Source organism: Echinops telfairi, unplaced genomic scaffold (assembly GCF_000313985.2).
Source record: "Echinops telfairi isolate 266 unplaced genomic scaffold, ASM31398v2 ScPeMD7_47;HRSCAF=170, whole genome shotgun sequence".
NCBI lineage: Eukaryota > Metazoa > Chordata > Mammalia > Afrosoricida > Tenrecidae > Echinops > Echinops telfairi.
The window spans coordinates 187456-213148 of record NW_022103945.1 but is presented as its reverse complement, the minus strand read 5'-3'; the positions used below and the strand labels follow the sequence as shown (position 1 = coordinate 213148).

The 25693-nt window shown below is 47.2% G+C and overlaps 1 protein-coding gene across 1 annotated transcript; it reads left to right on the top strand.

Moving 5' to 3' along the window:
• Positions 1-59: 59 nt before the first annotated feature.
• On the top strand, positions 60-25295 carry LOC101640879 (glycine receptor subunit alpha-4). Its single transcript, XM_004717724.2, has 9 exons — positions 60-130; positions 3356-3489; positions 4329-4396; positions 5016-5239; positions 5375-5457; positions 6918-7058; positions 11895-12109; positions 16696-16845; positions 24745-25295. The coding sequence occupies exons 1-9, from the start codon at positions 60-62 to the stop codon at positions 25033-25035; spliced, it is 1377 nt and encodes a 458-aa protein (XP_004717781.1). The 3' UTR covers positions 25036-25295.
• The last annotated feature ends 398 nt before the right edge of the window (positions 25296-25693 follow it).

The window sequence follows — 25693 nt, the reverse complement described above, 5'->3', positions numbered from 1 at the left end:
TGGGACAGCCCCCCTCACGTTGGCAGCCAAGCTGAGGAAGGGGTCCAGGTCCCCTCGGAATGACCACTCTTGCTCCTGCGACCCTTTCCGTCCTTCTTCTGTGGACCTTGCCTGGGCAGGTCCTCCTCAGGTGAGCTGAGTGGGGGTAAGAAGGTGGTGTATGCGGAGACACTCGTGTCTGGGCCAGAAGGCGCCCAGGTACACCCCTAAGTTTGCAAAAAGCCCAGTCAGGAGGGCTTCAGGGAAGGCCAGGAGGTTTTCCTGGGGCAGGTCAAGGCCCTGCGCTAGTGGGAAGGTTTCTGCATGCACCGGAGCTTTGGGAGCCTGAGCCAGGGCTAGGCACGTAGCCGAACTCCGAAAGGGACTCCAACCGCCTTGCCATCAAGTTCTGGCTCCCGACTAGTTTGGTCACACACTGCTCAGCTCTCAGAAAAATGACAGCAACATTTGCCAGCTGCCTGCCTGGGAGGCTTCAAGTAGCTGGAGTTTGCAGAATGGAGCTGAGGTGGCCCAGTCTTGGACCTCTGCAGCCGCCATCTGCCTGTGAGTGTGTGGCTGCTAGGGGGTCCCTGAAAGGGGACCCTAAAGTAGCAACCATTCACCGGAGCTTGAAGGCAATACAGGCTTTGCCCCCCTTTCTCACTCCCTCACAAAACAAAAACTCCAACACATAGCAGCCCTCTAGGACAGGGGAGAACTGTCCCTGTGGGTATCCAAGATTGGGACTCTTTCTGGGACCAGAAAGCCTGTCTTTCTCCCATTTGCCCACACCCTTAACATTCCCCACCTCTTCCCACGTATTTCATTAGAACAGCAGCCAGTCTGAGTGAGCTGAGCAGGAGAAATGGCTGGGGCCTGGGTTGAAGGGAGACAGGGGTGGGTACCACTGTGACATCCTGCTCTTCTTCTGGATCAGAGCATCAAGGAGAGGAGTGCACTAGGGCAGCCTGCCTCTGAGGACCACCCTCTAGCCCTGCTGCGGGCAGACCCACTGGCTGACTGGCGAGCAGGGATGCAGTTTGGGGCCAGAAACTTCCTAAGAGTGACAAGCAGCTCAAAGGGGACTGGCAGCTCAGCTGGAGTTGCTCAGAGGAAGCAGAGAGAAGAGGGCACCCAGCTGGGGCTTGCTGGGCCTCCTGGAGGGGAGGCTACCTTATGGACCAAGCTTAGGCTGCAGCAGTCCTACTTGGAGTTGGAGACTGGGTGTGGTGAGAGCAGGAAGGGCACTTAGAGAGTCCATAGTACGTTTGGAAACGGAGACCTAGAGAAGGACTGTAACCTGTCCAAGGTCACTCTGGGATCCAGTGACAGATTCAGGATTCTCCCCAAAGTCCACCCCAGGACCTTGCAAGTACAGGATTGTCAATTTAGGGACCTCCCAGGTCCTGCCAGGTGGGAACTTTCCAGGAATGAAAGGGAAGAAGGAATTGTGACAGTATTTCAGCTCTCTGGGCCTCAGATGACGAGAGGTGCTGCAGTACAACAGGGGACCCAGGACAATTGGACCCACAGCATGTCTAGGGGTCCTGGAGCTGGGGCTGGTGGGAAAGGTGACCTGAACATGAGGCTGAGGACAGTAGGGTCTGTCTGGCTGCACCATGTGCATAGCCATGTGGCCTCCCAGTGGGCAGGTGGCAGGCAGCCAGGCAGCCAGCAGCCAGCAGCACCTGGCCAGTGTGGACATCCTGTGGTGAGGCCACGGACTTCTGCTTGCTCCAGCACCAGCACCAGCCTCCTTGGACTTTCAGAACCTGCTTAGGCTACCTGCTCTGGCAGCCCAGACCTGCTGTCCCACCTGGGACAGGGGTGGCTTCTGTTCCCAGGGCAAGGACTTCCCTCGGTTCAGGCAATTCCAGGGGGTAGTACTCAAGGCAGGGAGGGACTGCCGCTGACTTTCCCCCACTCTGGTTTGGCAGCCCACTCTGAGCTATTGCCACCATGGAGCTATGATACATTTCATTTTGATGTCCAATTGCCCCGGGTTCGAATCTTGACAATGACACATACGAGCTGGGTGCTCCTGAACAAGTGCCATCACCTCACTGACCCTCAGTCTCTTTATCTATATTATTGGAATGATCATGATGTCGATCTGAGAGGAGCGATGGGAAACTAACACGAAAATGGGCGCAAAGTACTTAGCAGGGTGCTTAGCTATTCTTTGTGATTCTATTGGTTTCTGGCTGGTACGTGGGTTTCCTGGGTAAGAGGAGGCTGCTGACCTGGTGAGATAGGTTATTACCCTAATCCCTAGAAGTCACCCTGCCCACCCCAGCGCAGCTACACGAGATAGCAGAAGCAGCAGTGGTAGTGGTGGATTTCACTCCAGTGCCTGCCACAGTGGTGATGGCAGGATGGAGCAGAAAGCTCATGGCCTGGCCAGGAGACCAGCCGGAGCTCCACCCAGAGCCCTGCACCCTGCGCCCTGTCCCTAAGGCTTGGCTGAGCCTCTAGTCCCTGGTCTAGCCTTTGGTTGGTTGGTAAGCAGGTAAGGAGGCATGTGGGAGGGGGTTTGCTGCTCTGAAAAAAAAAACCCACATTTGTCAGGAGTCGGTTACTGTGTTATGCTGAAGCATGTTGCCCACCCCACCCCCCTCCTCCCCACAAATCATGCTGTTAAGGGAAATAAGATGGGAACTGGCCTTCTCAGAATGGCCACCCCATGTTCCTAGGTCCCTGCTTCTCCACCTAACTCCTTATCAAAATGAGTTTGTGTGCATGCAGCTGCCATAGCCCTCAAGTATGTGGCAGAACTCACAACACAGCTCCCTGCCCGAGTAAACACCAGAACCAAGCCCCCTTCCCTGGGAGGAAGGTCCTAGGGAACCCAAACAGCCCAGGGTGAAGCCTAAGCCACTGAAATCCACTGGCAGGGATGCAGATGGGCACAGATCCCTTTCTCAGCCTTGGCTGGGCCAGATGGGCAAAACATTGTAGCAACTCTCTGATTTCCGGTGAGCCAGTATTCTTCGAGTGCTTTCAAAAAACATTCTAAAAGAGAACCCTGAATGAGGCCTCAGCCCTGAGGCCTGACCCTGCCGCTCACTAGCTCTGGGACTTTGAATAAGTCGTTCCTCCTTTGGGAGTTTCCATTGGCTTGGTTGGAGAGAGCAGCTCTCATCTCGAGTAGGGCTGATGAGGATGAAAAGACTCACAGCACTTTTGGAGGTCTAACTCCACTGTTGGGGTATGGTAGTTTTAGGGGTTCTCTTCATTTTGGAAATGGACATCCAGACACCCATCTTCTTCTATCCTCCAGCATGTTTGAGAACCCAGTCAGAGGCTGGTGGTGATGGAGGCTCTGTCACAGTACAGAAAACACCTTATCTCGGGAATCTTTATCTCTCCTGTCCAGGGAGGCCTTGGGAAAAGAAGAAGTCAAATCTGAGACAAAGGTGGTTTCCCAGCCCATGTCCCCCTCTGATTTCCTGGACAAGCTTATGGGGCGAACATCTGGATATGATGCCAGGATTCGACCCAATTTTAAAGGTAATAATCATTTACCCTAAAACAGCAACAACAACAAAACCCTTTTCCGAAGAGACAGCCAGTCAGGGTGCAGTATAGCACTGATGAAACATACAACTTTCCTCTAGTTCTTTAATGCTTCCTCCCGCCCCCTGCCCCCCCCCATCATGACCCCAATTCGACCTTACAAATCTGGCTAGACCAGAGCATGTACACGGGTACAGATAAGAGCTCGAAACACAGGGAATCGAGGACAGATAAACTCCTCAGGACCAATAATGAAAGTAGCGATACCAGCAGGGTAAGGGGAAGGTGAGGGGAGAAATGATCTCCATATAACCCCTTCTTAGGCGGATGGACAACAGAAAAGTGGGTGAAGGGAGACAGCGGTCAGTGTAAGACATGGGGAGAAATTTTTTATAAATTATCAATTTATATCAATTATCATAAGGGAGGAGGGAAATGAAAAGTTGATATCAAGGGTTCAAGTAGAAAGAAAATTTTTTTAAAATAATGATGGCAACATATGTACAAATGGATGGATGGATTGTGATAAGAGCTGTAAGAGCTCCCAATAAAATGGTTTTTAAAAGCACATACACATCCTTTTCCACTTCTTTTGGGGATACACTACCCAGCCATACTTATTTCCTGTCCCAAGAAAAGGAGGCTGGAAGTACAAGATGAAGCTAACACTTCTAGCTCAGCAGACACCCTTCCCCATTACCCAGGGGGCCTACGTAGCTGGCACTGCCTTCTTCCCAGCTATGCCCTGGCCTGAAAGTCTGGGAAGGAGTCCTGTGATCTGCTCCCAGTCTCCTGGAATACTCTGCCAATGGGCTGTTCTTTGCTGCCCTTAGGCCCACCCGTGAACGTGACCTGCAACATCTTCATCAACAGTTTCGGCTCCGTCACCGAGACCACTATGGTAAGGGGGTCTCCCTGTTCCCTGCTTCCATTCTAGTGTGAATGGGACAAGTGCATCAGATAGCAAGCACATCCTCTCTCTTTTGTGGTCATGATTAAAGCCATAGAAGGTCTGAAGGTCATTAGGCAGTCATCTTTCTCTAACCCCAGGCTTACATAGCACAAGACAGATAGGCATTGGCAGCGGTTAGTCAAATGTGTGAGGTGGCTGGGTGCAGAGCACAGGCTGTAGAATCGGCGCATTCTGGTTTCAAATCCAGATTCGACCATACCAATAGTTGTGTGACCTTAGGCAAGTTATTAAAATTTCTCTCTGTTTCTGTCCCTTCCATATATAAAATTGGGAACATAACAACACCTTCTCCGAAGAGTTCATGTGAGAGTTAAATGTGATGATCACATAGAGAAATCACTTAGCAGAGAGTCTAACACATAGTCAGTATTCATTAGTGTTTTGGTCCCTCCCACCTTGGCCAGGTCAGCCTGAGGTAGACTCCTTTTGAAATGGAAAATGGCCACAGTCCCAAAATTTCTCTTTCGTAGTCCTCCTATCCACCTAGGGTTGCTGGGCCCCTGGTAATCTCCCTACCACTGATGGGTCCATCTCTGCTCCTTCCCAGGACTATCGAGTGAATGTCTTCTTGCGGCAGCAATGGAATGATCCACGCCTGGCTTATCGGGAGTATCCAGATGACTCACTGGACCTCGATCCCTCCATGTTAGACTCTATCTGGAAGCCAGACTTGTTCTTTGCCAATGAGAAAGGGGCTAACTTCCATGAGGTGACCACTGACAACAAGCTACTGCGCATCTTCAAGAATGGGAATGTGCTCTACAGCATCAGGTGAACCTGCTGAATGGCTAGGAGAGTATGGAGCAAGAGAAAGAAGCCAGATGGAGGCCTATGGGTGGGAAGAGGGTCCCCTGTTCTGTGCTAGGCTCCAGTAAGCCAATGTCACTTCTTTCTTGTTTCCACCAGGCTAACTCTCATTCTGTCTTGCCCAATGGACCTCAAGAACTTCCCCATGGACATCCAGACCTGCACAATGCAGCTGGAGAGCTGTAAGTATCCCTACAGGGTCACAGGAAATACCAGCTAGTCAGTCCCATCCCAAGATATTCCAGACAGGAAAACAGAAACCCAGAATGGGAAGGGATTTGGCGGATGACAAATAATCAGTTCTGAGCACAGGTGACACTAGGAGCCAGGGATTCATCTCCATACCATTTGCTGCTCTGGCTTACAGATGCATGTGGACCACGTAAGAGATCCCCTTCCCTGCCCCCAAATATGTCCCTTCTCATAGTACCTGAAATAGTTCTACCTTAGTCTCCCTGAGACAAGCTATCGAAGGTGCCTATAAAAATGCCAGTGTTGGCAGGAAGGAGAAACTCCTTGATTATCCATGAACACAAATAATCTTTGTAGAAAGTCAGGAGAAGATAGTTCTAAGAAGAGGAGAGTGTCCAGGTAGAGAGGTCAGTCCGGGGCTATTGTGTGGTGAGAGTGCCAGCCTGAAAGGGCCACCCAGAGTGCAGAGGAAGTAAGAGCTGAGAAGGTTAGACCATCATCTATTTCCACCCGTTCTCCGTCTCCTGGGTAAGTTATGACAGGGAGATCAAGAGCTCGCCACATGGTCCTCAGACAAGCCTTGTATGGCACGTGATAATGGTGAGGAATAGGAGGAACAGACGTCTCCTATGTAGTCAGTTCTTTTGAGTGCATAAACCACTTTCACATGCAGGTTCTCTTTGCCTCCTCACAACAACTCTGAAAGGTGGGTAGACCAACTACTATTATCCTCAATTGATGAGAAGGAAGTGATTTGCCCAAAGTCACACCTCGATTCTGGACCAAGGCCCTTCACTGGACACCCATGAGCCTTCATGTCTCTGCTTCCCCTTCTACCTGACAAGTCTTTAATTTCATTTTCCATGAATTTTTGAAGCCCTCTCCTACAGTCACATATGTGGTGTGAGCCTTCATGACTGCTGTGAGCAACTTGGCATGTTCAAATGTTAGCTCTCCATTTGGCCCAGTTTGAGGGCCTGGAGAGGAGCCTATGATGTGTCCATTGTCCCATGCATGATGAGCAGGGTATTAATAGCTCTACCCTCTTGGAGGTGAAATGGCAGGAGCCCTCAATCTGAAGCTGGCTCGGTTCAAGACATGTGGTTGGCATACATGCTTAGTCCCCTGGGTTGGAGATATGGCAGAAGCTTCCCAGCAGGGCTCCTTGACATCTTTCCAACCTTCTTGACCTGCTTTTTCAGGTCCACCAGAATATGGTAATTGCTCTTCAGACATCTCAATCTTTAAAACTGGGTAAGAATGGAGTCTAGAATCCTCCTAATTTACCCAGTATGCTGTGGGCCCATGAGACAAGAGCCAAGTCTCCCTTTCCAAGATGAGCATGAAGCTCCTGAAGTCCAAGCCTTACTCCTCATCAGATCCTTCCAACCAGTTCTGACCCAATTCCTGACCCTTATCCACCACCCTCTGCCATTTCTGTCCCTTTCAGTTGGCTATACCATGAACGACCTTGTGTTTGAGTGGCTGGAAGATGCTCCTGCTGTCCAAGTGGCTGATGGGCTGACCCTGCCTCAGTTTATCTTGCGGGATGAGAAAGATCTAGGCTACTGTACCAAGAACTACAACACAGGTAAACATCCGGGATCATTAGGGTTTATAGACGGGAGAGAAGGGGAAGATACAATGGTAGTGTTTCCTATAGCTGATCTCACTTTACAGCAAACCTGTAAGGTAGAGTTTGGGTGCCCCACTTTTCAGAATGGGAAAATTGAGGTTCTAAGAGTTTAAATCGATCATCCAATATCACAGGGCTAGTAAATAGTAGGTTCTGAATTCCAATCCGGGCATAATTTCCTTGGAACATGCTGCAGGACTAACAAAGCTGTGCCAGTGAGTGACAGGGAATGTCCCACCTTGGAAGATGGGGAATTTACATCTGGGAATACTCGATGGCTTTTCTGAACAGGGAAAAAAGGAAGAGCCCAGGGCTCTGGCCAACTTCCTGTTCACAACCCTTCTCACTGCTGTGCTGCCCTCAGGAACTGGCTTGTTTTCCCAGATGGGAGAGAGACATGGGCCTGAAAGAGGGAAGGGTCTGTTTTTTCCCAGCCTAAGTATCTGGCCCTCCTAACTGCCATTGAGTCATTGCTGACTCATAGCAACCGACCCCTTGTGGGTTTCCGAGGCTTAACTGTTTATGGGATCAGAAAGCCCAGTCTTTCTCCCATGGAGCTGCTGCAGATCATGTGGATCACAGCCCAACATGTAACCACTACACCACCAGGGCTCCCCCACAACTCCATAAAAGCTGCTGGTTTCTAATTGTCTCTGGTAATTTGTCTTCAAGGATCTGTGACCCTCAGAGGAGGAAACAGGCTGAAGAAGGGAGGTCTGGGACCCTTCCATGGCACTCTGATATGCTTTGGGTGTTGCCTTCTAAATATGAGTGGACATGTATGTGGGGGACTGTAGAAAGCAGGAAGACAGAGGAGACATTGAATTTAGAAAGTTCAGGTAGATATGGAAATTCATATATCTATTGGTGAGGGGGAGGTTGGCAATATATATACAGGGCAGTAGTTTTTAAACTTTGATGTGAATTATGTCCCCCTGAGGAGACTATTAAAATCTTAATTCTTAACCTCTCAGAGGTTCTGATAGCATGGACTTGGAGTGAGGTCCAGGGATCTGCATTGTAAGGATTCTGATGCAGGTGTTCCTGGGTGTATACTCTGAGAAACTTAAGAACTTAAACGAAAAAAAAAATATATATATATATATATATTTTTTTAACTTGCTAATCCAGGAACCTCATGCCTTAGAATTTTGAATACGTTTTTAAAATAAATTCATCGATAGACTATTATACAGACATTAGAACGAATCATTGTAAAGATGTCAACATTGGAGAGTTTGATTGAAATCAGTAAAAAATAAAGGGAACAATTACATTGGGGTAAAATATTTCAACAAAAAGAATAGTGTTTTCACTGGATGAATGTATGGATTGTGATACAAGATGTAAGAGCCCCCAATAAAAGTAAGAAAAAAATAGTGTTTTTAAAACTTGAAAGGAAATAACACTAAATGTTCTAAAATAATAAGTTACAATGAATAAGAGCAAGAATTTTGGAATCAGATAGAACTCAGCTAGAATTCAAAATCAGTTTGAATTTTGGCTCCGGCTTTTAGTAGTTGGGTGGGTAACTTGGAGAAATACAAGTATAGCTTAATCTCTCTGAGCCTCAGTATCAGGGTCTATAAAATGGGAGCTGCGATTAACAAAGAGTTGTTGAAGGAGGAAATGAGAATGTCTATAAATCCAATGGCACGTTGTATGGGGCTTGGTAAATGTGAGATACAAAATCATTATTCCTTTCTACTATTTTTATATATATAAAAGTAGTCTCAAGTTATAGCAGAATTCTGTTCTAATGACGCTATCATAAATCGAGTCTTATGAAAGTCGAGTATCTCTTTTTGCCCTTCAGTTTTCATTATTAGTGCTTTTTATTATCAAGATTCATAAGGTTTTCAGTTTTTACAGAAGTAAATCAACAGTTCCTTCTTTCCAGTCTGTCTCTGTCTTAGCAAAGATGTTATTTTGAAGGCTAAGATGTGCATGATCCAAGTCATGGTATTTTCTCATATGCATGTGAAAGTTGAACCATAAATAAGAGGAAATGATCATCAATGAACTGATGCATTTGAATTGTGGTGTTGTCAAAGCATATTGAAAGTACTGTGGGTGGTCGTCAGCACCTTCACTGCCAGCCAGTCAGTGCCCCAAGAAGTAACTGGTGAGTTTAAACTGCTTTACCCAATAGTGTGGACTGTGAAATCCTGGGAAGCAAGGATGGGGAGAATGTGTCTCATACTTTAGACATATTATCAGGAGGGCCCACTTCCCAGGTAAGTGCATCTTGCTTGGTAAAGTAGAGGAGTGGCACAAAGAGAAAACCTCTCAATGTGATAGACCAACAGTTGGCTGCAACAATGGGCTCAAGCTTAAGGACAATTGTGAGGACGATGCAGGCCTTGGCAGTGCTTCATCTGTTGTGCACAGGGTCACCATGAGTCGAACTGACTATATGGCACCTAACCACAAGAACATTATCCAAAGCTCTGTAAATCCATATCTGTTTGCCTTTGGGGGTTGGAAACATTACATATAAACATCTGCAAGGGAACCTCTGAGTATGATAAAATCAGAAAATTACAGGTGGCAACATTGCATGTAATAATAATAAGAATAAAACATACCATCATAAATGCAGTTCATGGTAACTCACATATGTAGTATGCTGGAGTCTACCTGTACTCATCAACTGCTAATTTCATGATTAAAAGCAAAATCCCAGTTCCTGGGTGGTGTAAACTGTAAACACCCTTGGCTGCTAATCCAAAGGTTGAAGGTTCAAGTCTACTCAAAGGTATTTAGGAAGAAAACTTCTGTGATCTACTTCTGGGGAAAATAAGCCATTGTAAACACTATGGAGCAAGTTCTACTCTGATACACCTAGGGTCTCCGTGAGTCAAGCTTGGTTCTACATTGACTGGTTTCCAAATTGCAAAGTTAAAAGAAAATAAATGTTAAATCCTAAAAAACAGAAAAACTAAGACAGAAAGAAAAAGAAAATATGGGTACCTGGCAAAGGCACGTCATGCCTGGGAGAGGCTGACGTGGAGACCTCAGGGAACAGTAAGGGATCACAGAGAGCATCATGCAGCATATCCAAGTCATATCAGTCATTGGGAGACTCACTGGGTAGGAAGAAGTAGGTAGACTCAAACGTTGGGTTGCTAACTGCAAGGTCAGCACTTTGAAATCACCAGCTGCACTGCAAAAGCCAAAAAAAAGGGGGTCTTCTACTCCCAGAAAGAGAGTAAAAACTCTGTGTAAAAACTCACAAGGGCAGTTTCCCCTGTCCTGTAGGGTCACTTTGTATCAGAAACAATTAGATGGCAGTCAATTTGGTTGTTCGTTTTTTTGGGGTTTTTTTTTAACTAAAACAAAGAAGCCATGGTAGTACAGTGAGTTACACTTTGGGCTGCTAACTGCAAGGTCAGTAGTTTGAACCCACCGGTCAGTCTATGGGAGAAAGATGAGGCTTTCTGCTCCTGCAAACATTCACAGTCTTAGAAACCCAAAGGGGCAGTTCTACTATGTCCTATAGCAGTGGTTCTCAACCTTCCTAATGCCTCGACCCTTTAATATAGTTCCTCATGTTGTGGTGACCCCCAACCATAAAATTATTTCCATTGTTACTTCATAACTGTAATTTTGTTACTATTATGAATCATAATTTAAATATCTGATATGCAGGCTATATTTTCATTGTTACATATTGAACATAATTAAACATAATTAAACACAGTGACTAATCACAAAACAATAAGTAATTATATATTGTGAAATATCTATGTGTTTTTTAATGGTCTTAGGCAACCCCTGTGAAAGGGTCATTCAACCCCGAAAGGGGTCTTAACCCACAGATTGAGAACTACTGGGTCACCGTGAGTCAGCATCAACTCGATGGCAGTGAGTTTGGTTTGGAGAGATATTTTTTAGGCCAGAAACAAACAATGAGATGCACATCCTTCCCTTTTGCTTTGGTTATCTGAAGCCTTTACTTCTGGGAAAGGCTGGCTCTGTGGGAATGTTTTCTTAGCCTCGGGGCTGTGAGAAGCTGAGGAGAGAGAAGATGGCTGGTTGGGAAGGCAGAGCATTGGTACATATGCCTGGGGCCAATGCATTTTGTGTTGGTGCAATAGAATGCTGCTGCCTTCTGCTTCACGGGAACCCGCTGTCCAGGGCTGCTCTCTGATGTGCCCATTGTTTCCTGATGTTTGCTGTTCTCACAGGCTCAGGACAGACAGCACTGATCCCAATCTAACTGTTGTTGCTAAAAAACTGCTGGGGTCCCAGCAAGTGCAAACAAGGCTGCTGAGATCTGAGTGGAGTGTAAGCCAATTGCTTTGTTAATAATGACAACAGTAGTAACAGCTATCTCTGTGCTCAGCACCTGAAATACGCTCCCTCATCTAATTCTTATGGTAGCCGTGTCATGGAAGTGAGTCTGCCTCTGTTTTCCAGGCAAGGCACCTGAAGCTCAGAAAACTTGGGTGTTTTGCCTATAGCCCAGAGTTAGCAAGTGGCCATTTCAGGTTCACTCTGGCTCTGGAGTCCTGCTCTTTATCCTCCTGTAGTACCGTCCCAGGGATGGTGCTCTGCTAGAAGTGAAAGGAAGGAAAGCCAGAGGGCAAGTGCTTGGTGGATACACTGAGAGCTTCCTCATTATGCTCACCGAATACTACCTGGGTCGGTTTGAGAAAGGTCATTGATTGGCCCAGTTGAGGTGCCCGGAGGCAGGACAACAGAGAGCAAACTGCTCTAGTTCTGATCCCTTAGGCTGAGCTGCAGGCTGGAGACCTGGGGCCTGATACCTCACCTCTTTCCTTGCAGGGAAATTCACCTGCATCGAGGTGAAGTTTCACTTGGAGCGGCAGATGGGCTACTATCTGATTCAGATGTACATCCCCAGCCTTCTCACCGTCATCCTGTCCTGGGTCTCCTTCTGGATCAACATGGATGCTGCCCCAGCCCGTGTGGGTCTAGGCATCACCACGGTGCTTACCATGACAACCCAGAGCTCTGGTTCCCGGGCCTCTTTGCCCAAGGTGAAGGGACGTGCAAAGAACTTGCTTGCCATAGAGCTCCCCATTCCCCATTCATCTCCTGCTCCCTCATATTCCTCATTCCCTGTGGAGGCTGGAGTTAGGGATGCTGTCTGACTAAAGGAGTAGAGAAGATGGCTTACTTTTGAATTCCTCCTGGGAAGTCTTTCCTTAAGGTCCAAGAGCAGTGGTTCTCAACCTTTCTAATGCCGCGACCCTGTAATATAGTTTCTCATGTTGTGGTGACCCCCAACCATAAAATTATTTTCATTGCTACTTCATAACTCTCATTTTGCCCCTGTTGTCGATCGGGTGATCCCTGTGAAAGGGTTGTTCGACCCCCAAATGGGTCGTGACCCACAGGTTGAGAACCACTGTCCAAGAGCAAAAATGACCCTTAACGAACAGAAGATCCTAACTTCTCACGCTACTGATGAAAATATAGCCCAAACAGGTAGGATGACCTTCTCAAGGTCACTCTGTGCCAAATAGAAGAAATACTAGGCTATTTCATTTACATCTGTCTTCTTAGTATGCCCACAAACGAGATACTTTGATAGTGAATTCAAAAAACAGTATCCATTGTCTGGGATGAGGAAATTTGGAGGTAGCAAGTAACCTCTAAAGTCAGCTGGAGCCTGGTGATATGTTGATGACTCTAAGAGATTTGTGCTCATGGGGTGGGGTCTAGGAGGTCCCTACCTCATGTCTTCAATTTAGAGGTCAACCTAAAGTTCCTACACTCAGCAAGGCTCTGAGCAGATCAGGGAGCATGCCCATTCATTCATTCATTCATTCAATAGATATTTACTGAGCATTTTCCAGGTGCCCGGCAGGGAGAAATAACAAGAAGCAAACCCAACACCGTTCCTACAGATCTCTCAGTGAACAGGTTCCCTCTTGCTCTAGTGAACTGGAAACCAGGCCATATAATTGCCCATCTCCCAGTGCATGTTCCACAAGAAAACTTCTTCTGGGGACTTAGGCAGGGCTAATCGGGGTCATATGGGGTGAATTTGGTTACTTGTACTAAGCGTACGGAGCACACGATTCGAAGTCAGGCATATTTCAGTTTATGTTTCAGCTGCGTCATTTACCAATAGTGTGACTTTAGGATGGGCATAAGAACTAGATAATGTATCAACAGAGAACAATATTTGGCTCCTACTAATTGCCCAACAAATGTTAGCAATTTATTGTTATCAGTGTCAAAGTAGAAAGATTGAATGATAAGATTTGTGGCTAAAACAACTGATGTTCTTCCCAATTATCTCTGAGCTGCTAGGAAACCTTTGAGGTGGCCCAAAGCCTCAGAGGGATAAGCAGTGACAACGCTCAGATTAAGATCAAGGGTCCCAGGGGAAGCTGCCAGGGATCATTTCTTGCGTGTTTCCTAGGTGTGCACAAATATTGAGCCTCTGAGACATAGGCCAAGCTCGGGCAAGGATGACGGGGCCAAGCTGGGCTGGCCTGGCCATGTTGTGCTAGTGGCCTTATGTGGAGACCAAAAGGCAGAAGAAACAGTGCAGTCCTAAAAACCCTGCCCTAGGTTATTGCCATCGTCACGCAAAGAAGTGATTGCCCGCTTACTCAGGAAAGTGCTGCAGTGGCATGTCTGATTCTTGCCAAGAGAACTTCCCTTTCCAGCCCCCTCCTGTGAACAAGTACAGTGCATCTGCTCCAAGGAATCACTTCGTTCCCTCATTTGGTGGGGGGGGGGGGGATTCGGTTGGAGGGTTGTTTGTTTGTAGTGTCTGATGCCTTTTCATCAGATTTTAATGACCTTTTTCATGGTTTCATTGGTCAGTAAGCAACCTACTCAGGCATGCCCGCTAAACTAAAGAGCCTCATTAGCCAGTCTCACTGAGCAAGAGTCTGAAGCAGCCTTGGCTCATTCTTGGGTTTGTGAAATATGATGTTTTGTGGGAGCCCCAGGGAGAGAGAGGGTCAGGGCAGGGACTTCTGGAAGCTGTGCCTATGCCATCCCCAATAAAACCCCAATGTCCATCTGTATAGAGGTCCCCAAAGGCACGCTCTCTTCACCAACACAACTACAGATTGCCCAGAGCAGGATGGAAGCAAGACTTACAAATGCTTACCAGACACTGGCGGTTTAGACTTCAAATTACACAGAGACCAAGGGCCCAGATTCTCTCCAGAACCTATCATCTACATGGCCCATAACACTCGGGGGAGGCAGTGGTGAAGAGGCAATGAGAACAAGCAGGATAAGGGTATTGCCAACCCATCCACTCGTTAATTCACTCGACAAATATTTATCATGTTCCAGACACTCAGTTAGGCACTGAGGATAGAACAGTGAAGAAGATCGAAACAGTATGGATTGGGATAACAGTTGTATGAGCCCCTAATAAAATGTTAAAAAAGAAAAAGAAAAAAAAAGAAGAAGATCGAAACAGTCCCTGCCAGCTCAGAGCTCACAGTTGTGTGGAGGAAACAGCCAGATACACATATGTGGTAGTTGCCTAAAAGGTACAGGTAACCTAAACACATACAATAGCGGGAACCACCAGCCCATACACTGGGTTTATCTGGGAAGGCTTCCCGGAGGATGCGGTTTTAACATCAAAGCTGAAGGATAAATACAAGTTGTCCAGGAAAAGGGGAGAGAGAGTGAGCGAGCTTGACTCCTAGAGGAAACTACTGAACTAGTGACTCATGGTGGGGTCCTATATTGCAAAGGGAGACATGAGGTTGAAGAGGTAGGCAGGGGCTAGATGTCAGAGCAGGGGAATATTGGCAATAGAGAGTCGCCAAGGTGTCATAGGCAGGGGAATGGTATGATGAGATTGCCATTTTGAACACCGTGACTGTGCTGTTCAGAGATGAGACTGGAGGTGGCAATAAAAGGTGTAGGAAGATGAACTCAGAGACAATCAAAGTCCTTCCGGTGAACTAGAAGAGCAAGCGGGAGGGTTCCAGGGGTACTACTGAGTCCCTTGCTTTGTTTTGTTTTCTTCTTTCTGGGGCCTAAAGGTATCCTTGGTTTGCAGTGGTCCAAAGCCCTTCACGACATCCCTTGTCCTTAAGTCATTACTGAGCTCCATAGCAGTCAATGGAAATCCCCACGGCACAGTGGGACACAGGGGTAGAATAACAGAGAACGCCCTCTGAGCAGGGAGCAAAGTAGAGACACCAAGGGTTGCCTAATCAGGGAAGCCTAGCAACCCACCACAGCGCCCTCCGTACACGGGCACCAAAGGAGGGACAGCACAGGGTTTCTCACCCTCAGAACTCTTGACCTTGGGGCCAGGTAATGCTTTGCTGCTGGAAAAGCTTCTGTGCACTGGGTTGAGGGACTCTTAGCATCCCTCTTCTTGACCCACTGGATGCCAGTCACTCCCCCAAGCCAAGTTGTGAAGACTGGAAATGTCTCTAGACATTGATTGCCAAATGTCCTGTAGGGCAAAATTGCCCCTGGTGAAGAACCATGGAGCTAGAGGGGCTCAACTATAAAACCGGCCTTTATCGGAGGTCTGCAGGGCTCTCACTGCCCAACACAGCGGAAAAACACCAACTCATAGCAGAGGGCTGGTAAAAGAGATTGTCTGGCATAAATCCCACTCCTACAAAGGAGCCTTCTGGGGTGAGCTCAGCAGCTCAAAGCTATGTAGGGAGTTAATCTGGTTGAGGGCATGAAAGGACTTCAGACACCTGCGTGCCGTCCACTCTCCTGAGCCCACTGTGCTACAACTCTATCCAGGAGAGATGTGCATTTTGAGCCCTCCCCAGGGGGCTGGGGAAGGAAAACCCCTAGAGGCTGCAAAGGCAGGTAGTGAGAATGAAGGCACTAGGGATTGGGCAGGTGGTCGTCAAATGTGCCTGGTGATTAGAGAAGAATCCTTAAAAGGGAGTAGTAGGTGGTACTCCTTTGGAGTTCCGTACTGGTGTGATCTTCAAGGTGAGATGAAGCCCCAGCTCACTACAGAACTAAATTCCTCAGCCAAGGCCCTCAATCAGCACAGCAAGGAATGAAGGGAAGACTGGCTATAGAGGAGGAGCACTTAGCTGTGAGACTGCATCCTGTGTTAATGCCATGCCACCAAAATAAGAACTCAGAACCCCCAGGTGCTATGGCCAATTTCTCACTGAGCAACCTTCTCTTCAACCTTTCTGGGCCTCAAGTGTGTCTCACATGGAAATATTGAGTGCTGCCCATGATCACAGTGCACTGTGAGGACCCCAGGCAATAAACGAAGGTAAACAAACTCAGTATGCTCACTCGTTGCAGGTTTATTGAGAGAAAAGAATCAGAAGAAGATAAGGACGAAAAGGAGTGCAAGCAGGAGAAGCATAACCACTAGAAGATGAAAGGAAGGAAGGAAGGAAGAGGAGGATAGGAAGGAAAGGCAGATAGAAATGGAGGGTGGAGAGTGCACAGAGGTGAAGGAGGGTGGGTAGCCCTATTGAATAATGGGACATATCGTGAACAGCTTCTTTAAAAACCTGAAAATTTTCAGGATCAAGCTGAAGCACAGCAGGCAGTTGAAATGGGCTGGTGATCCACTGGTTAGACCAGGGAAGCACTCCGAGGCAGTTGCTGACTGCTCCAATGTTGGGTGTTGCAGGTGTCCTACGTGAAGGCCATCGACATCTGGATGGCTGTGTGCCTGCTCTTTGTATTTGCTGCCCTGTTGGAATATGCGGCTGTCAATTTTGTCTCTCGACAACATAAGGAATTCATGAGGCTTCGAAGAAGGCAACGGCGCCAACGCATGGTGAGTCTAACTTGGGAGAGGCCCACTTCCTTTATTCTGCCTTCCTCCCCACTGCTCCTCCCACACACTAAGACCCAATCTAGGGGTGCAAGCACGACCCCTGACTTCTGGTCCTAGGCTGACCTCAGATAAGCGAAGTCCTTTAATCTCCTTGATTCTATTATTTCCTTATCTGTCCAACGGGACAATAATGCCTATAGGAGAATCTAGTACAGTGGCGAAGAATATGGGCACAGTAAGCACTAAGATAATGTTAGCCAGCATTATGTAATTAATATGTAAGGAGCATTGAAAAATCAGTAATGGTTCCCCTGGCTCTCCCCTCCACCAGGGGAGCAATGATTAATGACTGAGAAATTCAAGAGTTTCCCCTGAGAGCTTTGTATAAAGTTGGAATTGAAATGCCTTACTTGCTTCTTGTGGCTGTTGGGTTTCTTCTGTACAATCTTCATGGAATGACTCAGAGTCGGTGGATTTGGGCTGTTCCAAATTCTTGTATGTGAATCCCATTCCTTCTACAGCAGAGTGATGACTTCAAGAAATAAAATAAGAATCTTGTTGTCATGACAACAGAGTCCATTTACAACCACCACCTCCCCCATTGCCCAGACAATAGGAATTCGGTAGGTTGTCATGACAACAGAGGTGCCTGGGCCACCCTCATGAAGCAAGTGGCCAATTATGAGCTGAGTGGCAAGATCTTACTAAACTGCATCCTAGTGGCTTAGTCATCAGCTGTCACAGAGTTCGGGTCTGTCATGCTCTGGCTCCTTGTTTTCTGCCTAATCTAGAGGCCTCAAAGCCAACAGGCGCAAGCACATAAGGAAACCTTTGGAAGGATAGGAAACAGCCCTCTGAACCCATTGTACAAGTGCTGTCTCTGGTCTATCTAGGCTACATCTCTCTTCTTAACACTCCTCCGTCACCTAAACTGCTTTTGGGGTGCCCTCTACCATGTACCTGTTCCTCTACCTCTAAATGCCTGTTCTATTGACAGTAGTGCTCCTGTCTGACCTCATGATTGTCTTAATTTATCAGTTCTTGCCTCATTTTTAGTCCTTTAATTGGGCTCTGGACAGCTCGCCCTCTAGTGGCTTGATTTATAACTGCAGATTTTTTTTTTTAACATTTTATTAGGGGCTCATACAACTGTTATCCCAATCCATACACACATCAATTGTGTAACGCGCATTTGTACATCGTTTCTCAAAACATTTTCTCTCCATTTAAACCCCCGACATTAGGTCCTCATTTTTCCCCTCCCTCCCCGCTCCCCCCTCCCGCATGAGCCCTTGATAGTTTATAAATGGGTATTTTGTCATATCTTGCCCTGTCCGACGTCTCCCTTCATCCACTTTTTGGTTGTCTGTCCCCCAGGGAGGAGGTCACACACAGTTCCATGTAATCGGTTCCCTCTTCCCTACCCATTCTCCCTTTACCCTCCCTGTTTTGCCACTCACACCACTGGTCCTATAGGGCTCATCCGTCCTGGATTCCCTGTATTTTCAGTTCCTATCTGTACCAGTGTACCTCCTCTGGTCTAGCCAGTCTTGCAAGATAGAATTCGAGTCATGGTAGTGGGAGCGGGGAGGAAACCTTTAGGAATTAGAGGAAGGTTGTATTTCTCATCATTGTTACATCGCACCGTGACTGGCTCATCTCCTCCCCGAGACCCCTCTGCAAGGGGATCTCCAGTGGCCTACTAATGGGCTTTGGATCTCCACTCCGCACTCCCCCCAATAACTGCAGATTTTGAATAGTATTCAAAACTCAGTGCCGATTCATAGTGACCATCTGAGAGAGACTAGAATCATAGGGTTTCTGAGGCTATGAATCACAGTTGCTGTGAGTAGGAATTGACTCAGTGATAGTGAGCTTGGTTTGGGTTTTCATCAACATCTCAGGGCAACAAACAACAAGCTCCTATACAGAGGATTAGTAGAAGGGTGAAATCCAGACTTGGAAGAGAGGTGAGGAAAAAGGACCCATTTTTTTTTTTAAGACCCATATTTTAAGCAGGCTGCCCCCACCCCACCCCCCTGACAGTGTCAAACTAGTGTGTTTAGGGACCAAAAAATCTTATTTTTATGGAAGTTTTGATCTTGATCACTTAAAACCTACCTTAGACAAGAAGAGTAGGCTGCCAACCAGTCCGGAGTCCTTTCCCAGCTAAGTTGCCTGTGTGGGTGTTCCTTTGGGTGCTACAGTGCTACCCTAGGTTGGCACTAGTCCCACCTCCTTGCCCTGTATCTCTTCATCCCCAACTAGCTGTCCTCTCCCACTCCTATGTAAGCCAGTCTTGAGTCCATAATGGACTATGTCATAATCAGGTATCCATGACTACAAAGTGATGACAACAGCCTGGCACCTGCCTAGGCTCCTGGAGGCTGCCTGAAAATGGGATGAGGCTCATTACTGAAGTGAGTAAAACCAGAAAGCTCAGAACCGACGCTGAGTCATAAACCATTCTTAAGTTTCCTCGAGCCACTGGCACCCAGTAGGCCTGCAGTAGGGATCCTGGAGGTCACTGAGCAGGCAGGACATTTTGAAAGAGAGTTAGTCCATGTCCAGAGCCTCTGTCTGGGCCCTCTTCTTCCAACATCTTCAGTCTAAGAGAGGGGTGGGGAAGAAAACATAGGAGTATCACAGATCCTGTCACCAAGAGCAAGTTAGGGATATTTGAGGAGCCAACCAATTGCTCATTAAAACCCAGACTCAATCCTAATTTTCTCTAATGTCTCCTCAACCACCCATCTCTACGGTGTCGTGTTCTGGGCTTTCACTCAGACTTGGCAGAGAGCGCCTTGCCATTGTCAATAGAATCACTTGAGAAATTGAACAAATTGTAAAATACTGCCAAGTCCTCTCGGTCCCAACTATATCTATATCTATATCTATATCTATGGATTCTGACTCATAGTAGCCCCATAAGACAGAGTAGAACTGCTCCAGAGAGTTTCCTAGGCTATAATTTTAATGGGATCACATCATCCTGTCTTTTGTCCCAAAGAGTAGCTGGTAGGTTCCAAGCATCCACCTTTCTGGTAGCAGCCAAATAAATATGCAACCACCACACCACCAGAGCTGCTTTTGCCATGTCTATCCAACCATAATCCAAACCTATTGCCATCGTCTATTCCAATTCATAGTGACCCTTGTAGGACACAGTAGAGCTGCCCCACAGGATTTCCAAGGCTGTACAGAGTTATGGAAGCAGGCTGCCACATCTTTCTACCATGGGTTCAAACCACTGACCTTTGAGTTAGTAGTCAAGTGTTTGACCACTGCACCAATGGGGCTCCCATGTTATATATAGAATGTTTTTCCCCCATGCATTCCTGCTATGATTTCCCAGCTAATCTGTAAGCTTCACAGGGAAGAACCTGTCTCTTTTTCAACAGGCGCTAGCACCAGGCTGAGGGCACAGCAAACATGTAATGCAACCCACCCACTCACTTTTGCAGGCTGGTTGGCAAGGACTCTTGCTCAGGCTTGGCTGAGAGAGTGCCTTGCCACTGTCAATAGAATCACTTGAGAAATTGCAAATCGCAAAATACTGCCAAGTCCTCTCAGGATCTCAGTCCCAGAAACCTTCTTGCCTGTCTCCATCCCTCAATACATTCTCTCCCAACCTCTGCACCTTGCCTCCTGTGCACTGCAGACTTAGATTGGCTTTGGATTCTCTTCCCTACCACCACCCACCACCGCCACTATCACCACCTCAGTCTTTTCACCTATAGATAGCTCCCGGGGTGGGGGTGCGGGGGGGGCTTGTTCTTTTCTTTTTTTTAATGTTAACACCACAGAGCCCGTCAAGTAGTATCTTACACACACACACACACACACACACACACACACACACACACACTCAGAATGTAGCCTGAATAGATAAATCAGCCTCCCACCCCTTAGCACTCAGGTAAATTCCTCAATTACAAGAGGTTGTTGGTGCTGTCGTCGTCGTCGTCGTTAGGTGCCATGAGCTGTGACTCATAGCCTCCCTGTGTACAACAGGGTGAGACCCTGTCCAACCCTGTGCCATCCTCACAGTCTCTGTGCTGGGCAAGTCCCGTATTGCAGCAACTGTGTCCGTGCAGCTCCTCTAGGGGCTTCCTCTCTTTGGCCAACTGGGTGCTTTTCCCGAGCAGGGTGCCCTTTCCCAGGGGCAGCCCCTTTCCTGTCAACAGAGCCAATGTACACGAGATGAAGTCTCGCCGCTCTCACAAGAGGTGCAACATAGCAAATGAAACAGAACCGAGGGCAGCTTATTCCATTTGGCCATATTTTCTCTCCTGTGTGAAGCGGCTCTTTCCAGCCTGGGAAACATTTCCAAGTGATTCCCGGTGGATTTACTGTGATTGGAGAAGAAGGGAAATCATTGGCTTTATAGAATCAGAAACAGCAGCTGGATCCAACTTTTCCCTTCCAAGCATTATGCACACAAGTCTGGTTCGGGACTTGTATTCCTTGAGCTGAGAGACGGAGGGGCTCCTGAGGAGAAGGGGCAACAGGGTCTTCTGAGGTAGCCTGAACTGGAAGGCACGAAAATAAAATGATTTCCCTTGCCTTTTCATTAATTCCTCCCTTTTTAATTACTTGGGACATGTTTCATTTGTCTATGGTTCTGTAACTGCATCACGGCTTCCTTTATAGGAATACTACGAAGATGAATGTAAGGATACATGTGATGTGAGCCCGGACCAGTGGTGAATAAGGTGGCGGAAATAACGTAAAGCAGAGCACTCACCCAGCCCCATTTCCCTTCTTGGGGCACAAGGCACTACAACTCAGGGTCCAGGCACAACACCCATGGTGGAATTTCTTTGACCTATACCAGTACAACTCTCTCCATAAGCGCCCTGGCAACATCAAGGAGTGGGCACCCTTTGCTGGCTTGCCTTGCAGAGATCCTTTCTTACACCAAAGGTGCCGCTCCCTTTCTAGACGCTGAAGGGCATCAGTGAGCCCTTGTACAGCATAAGGCAGGGACTCAAGGTTTTTCCTGCGAAACACATTCTAACTGAGGAAGGTACTTTTCTGAACAGACTACAGTGTCAGGCCGTGAGAGGATTTTGGCTTCCTGAGAACACAAAGCCATTCCCCTTCCTAGAGTCTGATGTGGGTGATGCCTCCATTCATTCATTCAACAGCTCTAGACTGAGCACCTACTAGGTGCTAGGCACTGTGTGGGGAACTGGGTGCATGGCAATGGACAGTACTAGTGCAGCTTCCCAAGTTTGTGAGGCGAGCACACAGGCAGCAGAGAAAGAGAGGGCGTTTGTTGCTGACTCTCTGGGCTGAGCTTGCCTGCCTCTGATGAAGGGCCTGCCCTTAGGCTAAGAGGCCAATTATCCAGTGATATAACAATCCACAGTGATATAACAATCCAGGCAAACAGGACCCTGTCTCACCAAGGCCTCAATATATGCCACACTTCTCAATGTGTTCCCACAGCAGTCAAGTCCCAGGGTGGTACAAATGGTTAATGTGCTTGGCTGCTACCTACCCTACAATGTCCTTCTCATTGCACAGAGTATGTACCGTGTTCCGATGTCATAGACCTGGATGATCCAAGCGCATTGTTCTTATAATCCAGAGGAAGTGGCCCTGGTAGCTGTAGTGGGACAGCTCATCCTAGTTTTAACTCGGGTTTTCCCACTTTTACCACTGAGAAGTCCCTCTGCCCAGAATCCTCCTGAGTCTCAAGCAAACCGTCCCGGAAAGAGACATTCTACGACAAGATGATTTCTTAGCTACTTGAAACTATTACTCCTGTAACCATCAATACTTTAAAAATGGTAGGCACTTCAAAAAAGTATTTTGATTTTCTTTAAAATAGGGGGGGTCCATTTTATCTTTTAAATATTAGGTCTTTCTTCCCACTAATGTCCAGTAGAGTCTAACCCAGCCCCATTTCCTTTCTTTGGGCTACCCCACTTACAACTCGGGGTCCAGTTCTTCCTTGAAAATTTCTGCGATAGCACCATGGATAACCGAGGTCATGACCAGTCATTCAGCACCCCCCACTGCTGCCACTTCCCACAAAGATCTGCCCATTGGCCCTTAGGCTCACTTGTTCCATCCCACTACTGGAAGACTTTGACATCCCTTCAGCTTCTAGCCATAGACACCCTCCAGAGGTCGAGTTTCCCAAGGGTTCAGGGAGAAGAGGAAGACACTGACCATCTGCCAATCATGTAAGGGTCTCTGGCTTGGTGTCCAAGATATCTGTACTAGTGATGAAGGCTCCTATGTTGGCAGCCAGAGCTTCTGCAGTCAGCACCTGGGGGGGGGGGCTTTTGGCTTTGTGTGCCACTATACTGTCCTCATTTATTATTACAGTATTATTACAATTTTGCCACAGAAATCGCAGGAGAACTGGTAGGAGTCTGTGCCATGCTTCTTCATTTTGTGGCTACCTTTTGAAGGGAGCATTTCTTGATTCTGGCATACACTTCCCTGTCTTCTAACTACCGGGCCTGTCACTTCTGATATTAGGGTTTTATTTAGAAGTAGATTAAATCACGCTTGTTTGAGCTGTCTATAAAATATACGTAAACAACCTCAGGGGGGGGGGCGTGTCTAAGTGCCCCTGAAATGAGTAAAACTCTATTGGTCACTCAAGACTTTGGGTCCCTTATTCTTCCTCTTCTACCTTTCTCTGTTGAATAATTGGATTTTCCGGAGGCTGCTTCATTACTTAGTGCTGACATAACATTTATCTCCTGAGGGTTATGTGTTCATGATCCTACCATTTATAATACCAATGTAAATGCAAAGTGGACAGTTATGACTGCAGTGTACATTGGCCAATGAATTCAGGGTAGATATACTGGCCCTTGTGTCAAAATGGAAGGTGCCTTGGTGGCACAGTGGTTAAGCACTCAGTTGAGAACCAAAGGGTTGGTGATTCAAACGCAAAAGCCACTCGATAGAAGAAAGATCTGGTAGTCAGCTTCTGTAAAGATGTACAGTCTTGGAAACCCTTTGATATTTCCAAGTTTCTACTCTGTCCTGTAGGGTTGCTATGCATTCAGCACAATGGCAGTGGGTTTGTTTCACGTTTGTATGTCAAAACTACTGATTTGCAGAAAAGTACATGGATCTGTAGTAGGCCCAACATGGATCTGCGATAGTGATCAGATTTGAATAGCCTAATTTGAAGAACCCCTTAAAAAAAGGCACTGCCATAGAGTCCATTCTGATTCGCAGTGACCCTAGAGGACAGACCAGAACTGTCACTGTCCGTTTCCAAGGCTGTCCACTTTCAGTGCAGCAAAAAAGCCTCACCTTTCTCCCCTAGGAGTGGTTGGTGGTTTCAACAGGGAGGTCATGCCGTTGGCAGTCTGATGTGTCACCTACTACGCCACCAGGGTCATTGAAAACTTTTTGCTTTTTAGCTCTGAGTCCAGATAGACCATTTTTAAAGGATATGTTCTAAGAGAGCGAATTGTGCAGCTTTGGGACGTCATTACAGTCAAATTCACCAAGTCTGTCTTAGTTCTGCCGTGTGATAGCTTCACTGTTATGCATGCTCTGTTTATTACATCACAGATAGCTAGACATTGAGATGTCTCTTAGCCCCATTTCACCATGAATTGGCACTTCACAGGGTCTTAGCTTTAAATGTGAATACATTTTTAAAAGGTAGCTCAGGGTCTATCTGTAAATGAAAATCATATATCTACATACAATATGTAGCAGCTGAATATACATGTATCTCCTGGGCAGTATTAAGCACATAATAAAGCACACAGTGAACGTGTATACCCAGTACTCACTCTATCTGTATAGCTAGCAGCAGCATCTATGAAATATTTTATGTGTGTTCTGGTTTCTATCCCTATGCCTTTGAGCTGTGACCTCATATTCTACCTTTTTTTCCCCTTGTGACTCCAGGAGGAAGATATCATCCAAGAAAGTCGCTTCTATTTCCATGGCTATGGCCTTGGCCATTGCCTGCAGGCAAGGGATGGTGGGCCAATGGAAGGTTCTGGCATGTATAGCCCTCAAGCTCCAGCTCCTCTTCTAAGGGAGGGAGAATCCATGCGGAAACTCTATGTGGACCGAGCCAAAAGGATTGACACCGTCTCCCGGGCTGTCTTCCCTTTTACTTTCCTCATCTTCAACATCTTCTACTGGGTTGTCTATAAAGTGCTACGATCAGAAGATATCCACCAGGCACTGTGAATCGGGTGGTGGGACTACAAAGTCCAGCTGCTGGCTGCTGGCTTTCTGCTTCCTCCTAGGTGGGCTTTCCCTCTCTGTAAGACTCCCATCAGGGGGTTTGGACCGCTCCTTTCTCACCTCCCACTAAGAATTTCAACTACCGATCCAAAAGCTCTGTGGGCTGACACTGCATGGAGCCAATGGTGGCTCTACCGAGGAAGATGGCTTATCTACCCTAGCCCAGATTTTCTCCCATCCTCTCCCACTGTCCAGAACACGAAGGTTTGGCCACATTCCTGGGGCAAGGATGCCATTCTGCCCTTGTTGGAACCTCTCTGTTTTCTAATATATATTCTTGTCTAGATTCTGGATTTATTTATGTTTAATCTTAATGTGTCCCACTCTTGTCCTGACACACCCCACACAGAGCCTGACCCTTGGTGTGTGCTCCGTTTCTTCTGCTGCAGGCCCAAATAGGCAGTCTTGCCCTTCCACAAGTGCTGCCCTTGTGTGAGCCAGTCAGCTTGCCTTGGTTGGTGGAAAAAAGGCACGAGGACAGGTCCCCCATCCTGCAGCAAGGTTAGAGGTTCACATAGTTATGGGCTGCACTGGGGTAGGACATCATTATAGAGCCCAACAGAGAGGTCTTTGAGTCTCTTAGGACACCCAACAGTGCCAA

Excerpts from the sequence above, each read along its gene's own strand:
- LOC101640879 (XM_004717724.2), top strand. The coding sequence starts at position 60 with ATGACCACTCTTGCTCCTGCGACCCTTTCCGTCCTTCTTCTGTGGACC. Across the intron at positions 3,490-4,328 it reads GATTCGACCCAATTTTAAAG|GCCCACCCGTGAACGTGACC; the intron begins GTAATAATCATT and ends TGCTGCCCTTAG. Across the intron at positions 5,240-5,374 it reads AATGTGCTCTACAGCATCAG|GCTAACTCTCATTCTGTCTT; the intron begins GTGAACCTGCTG and ends TGTTTCCACCAG.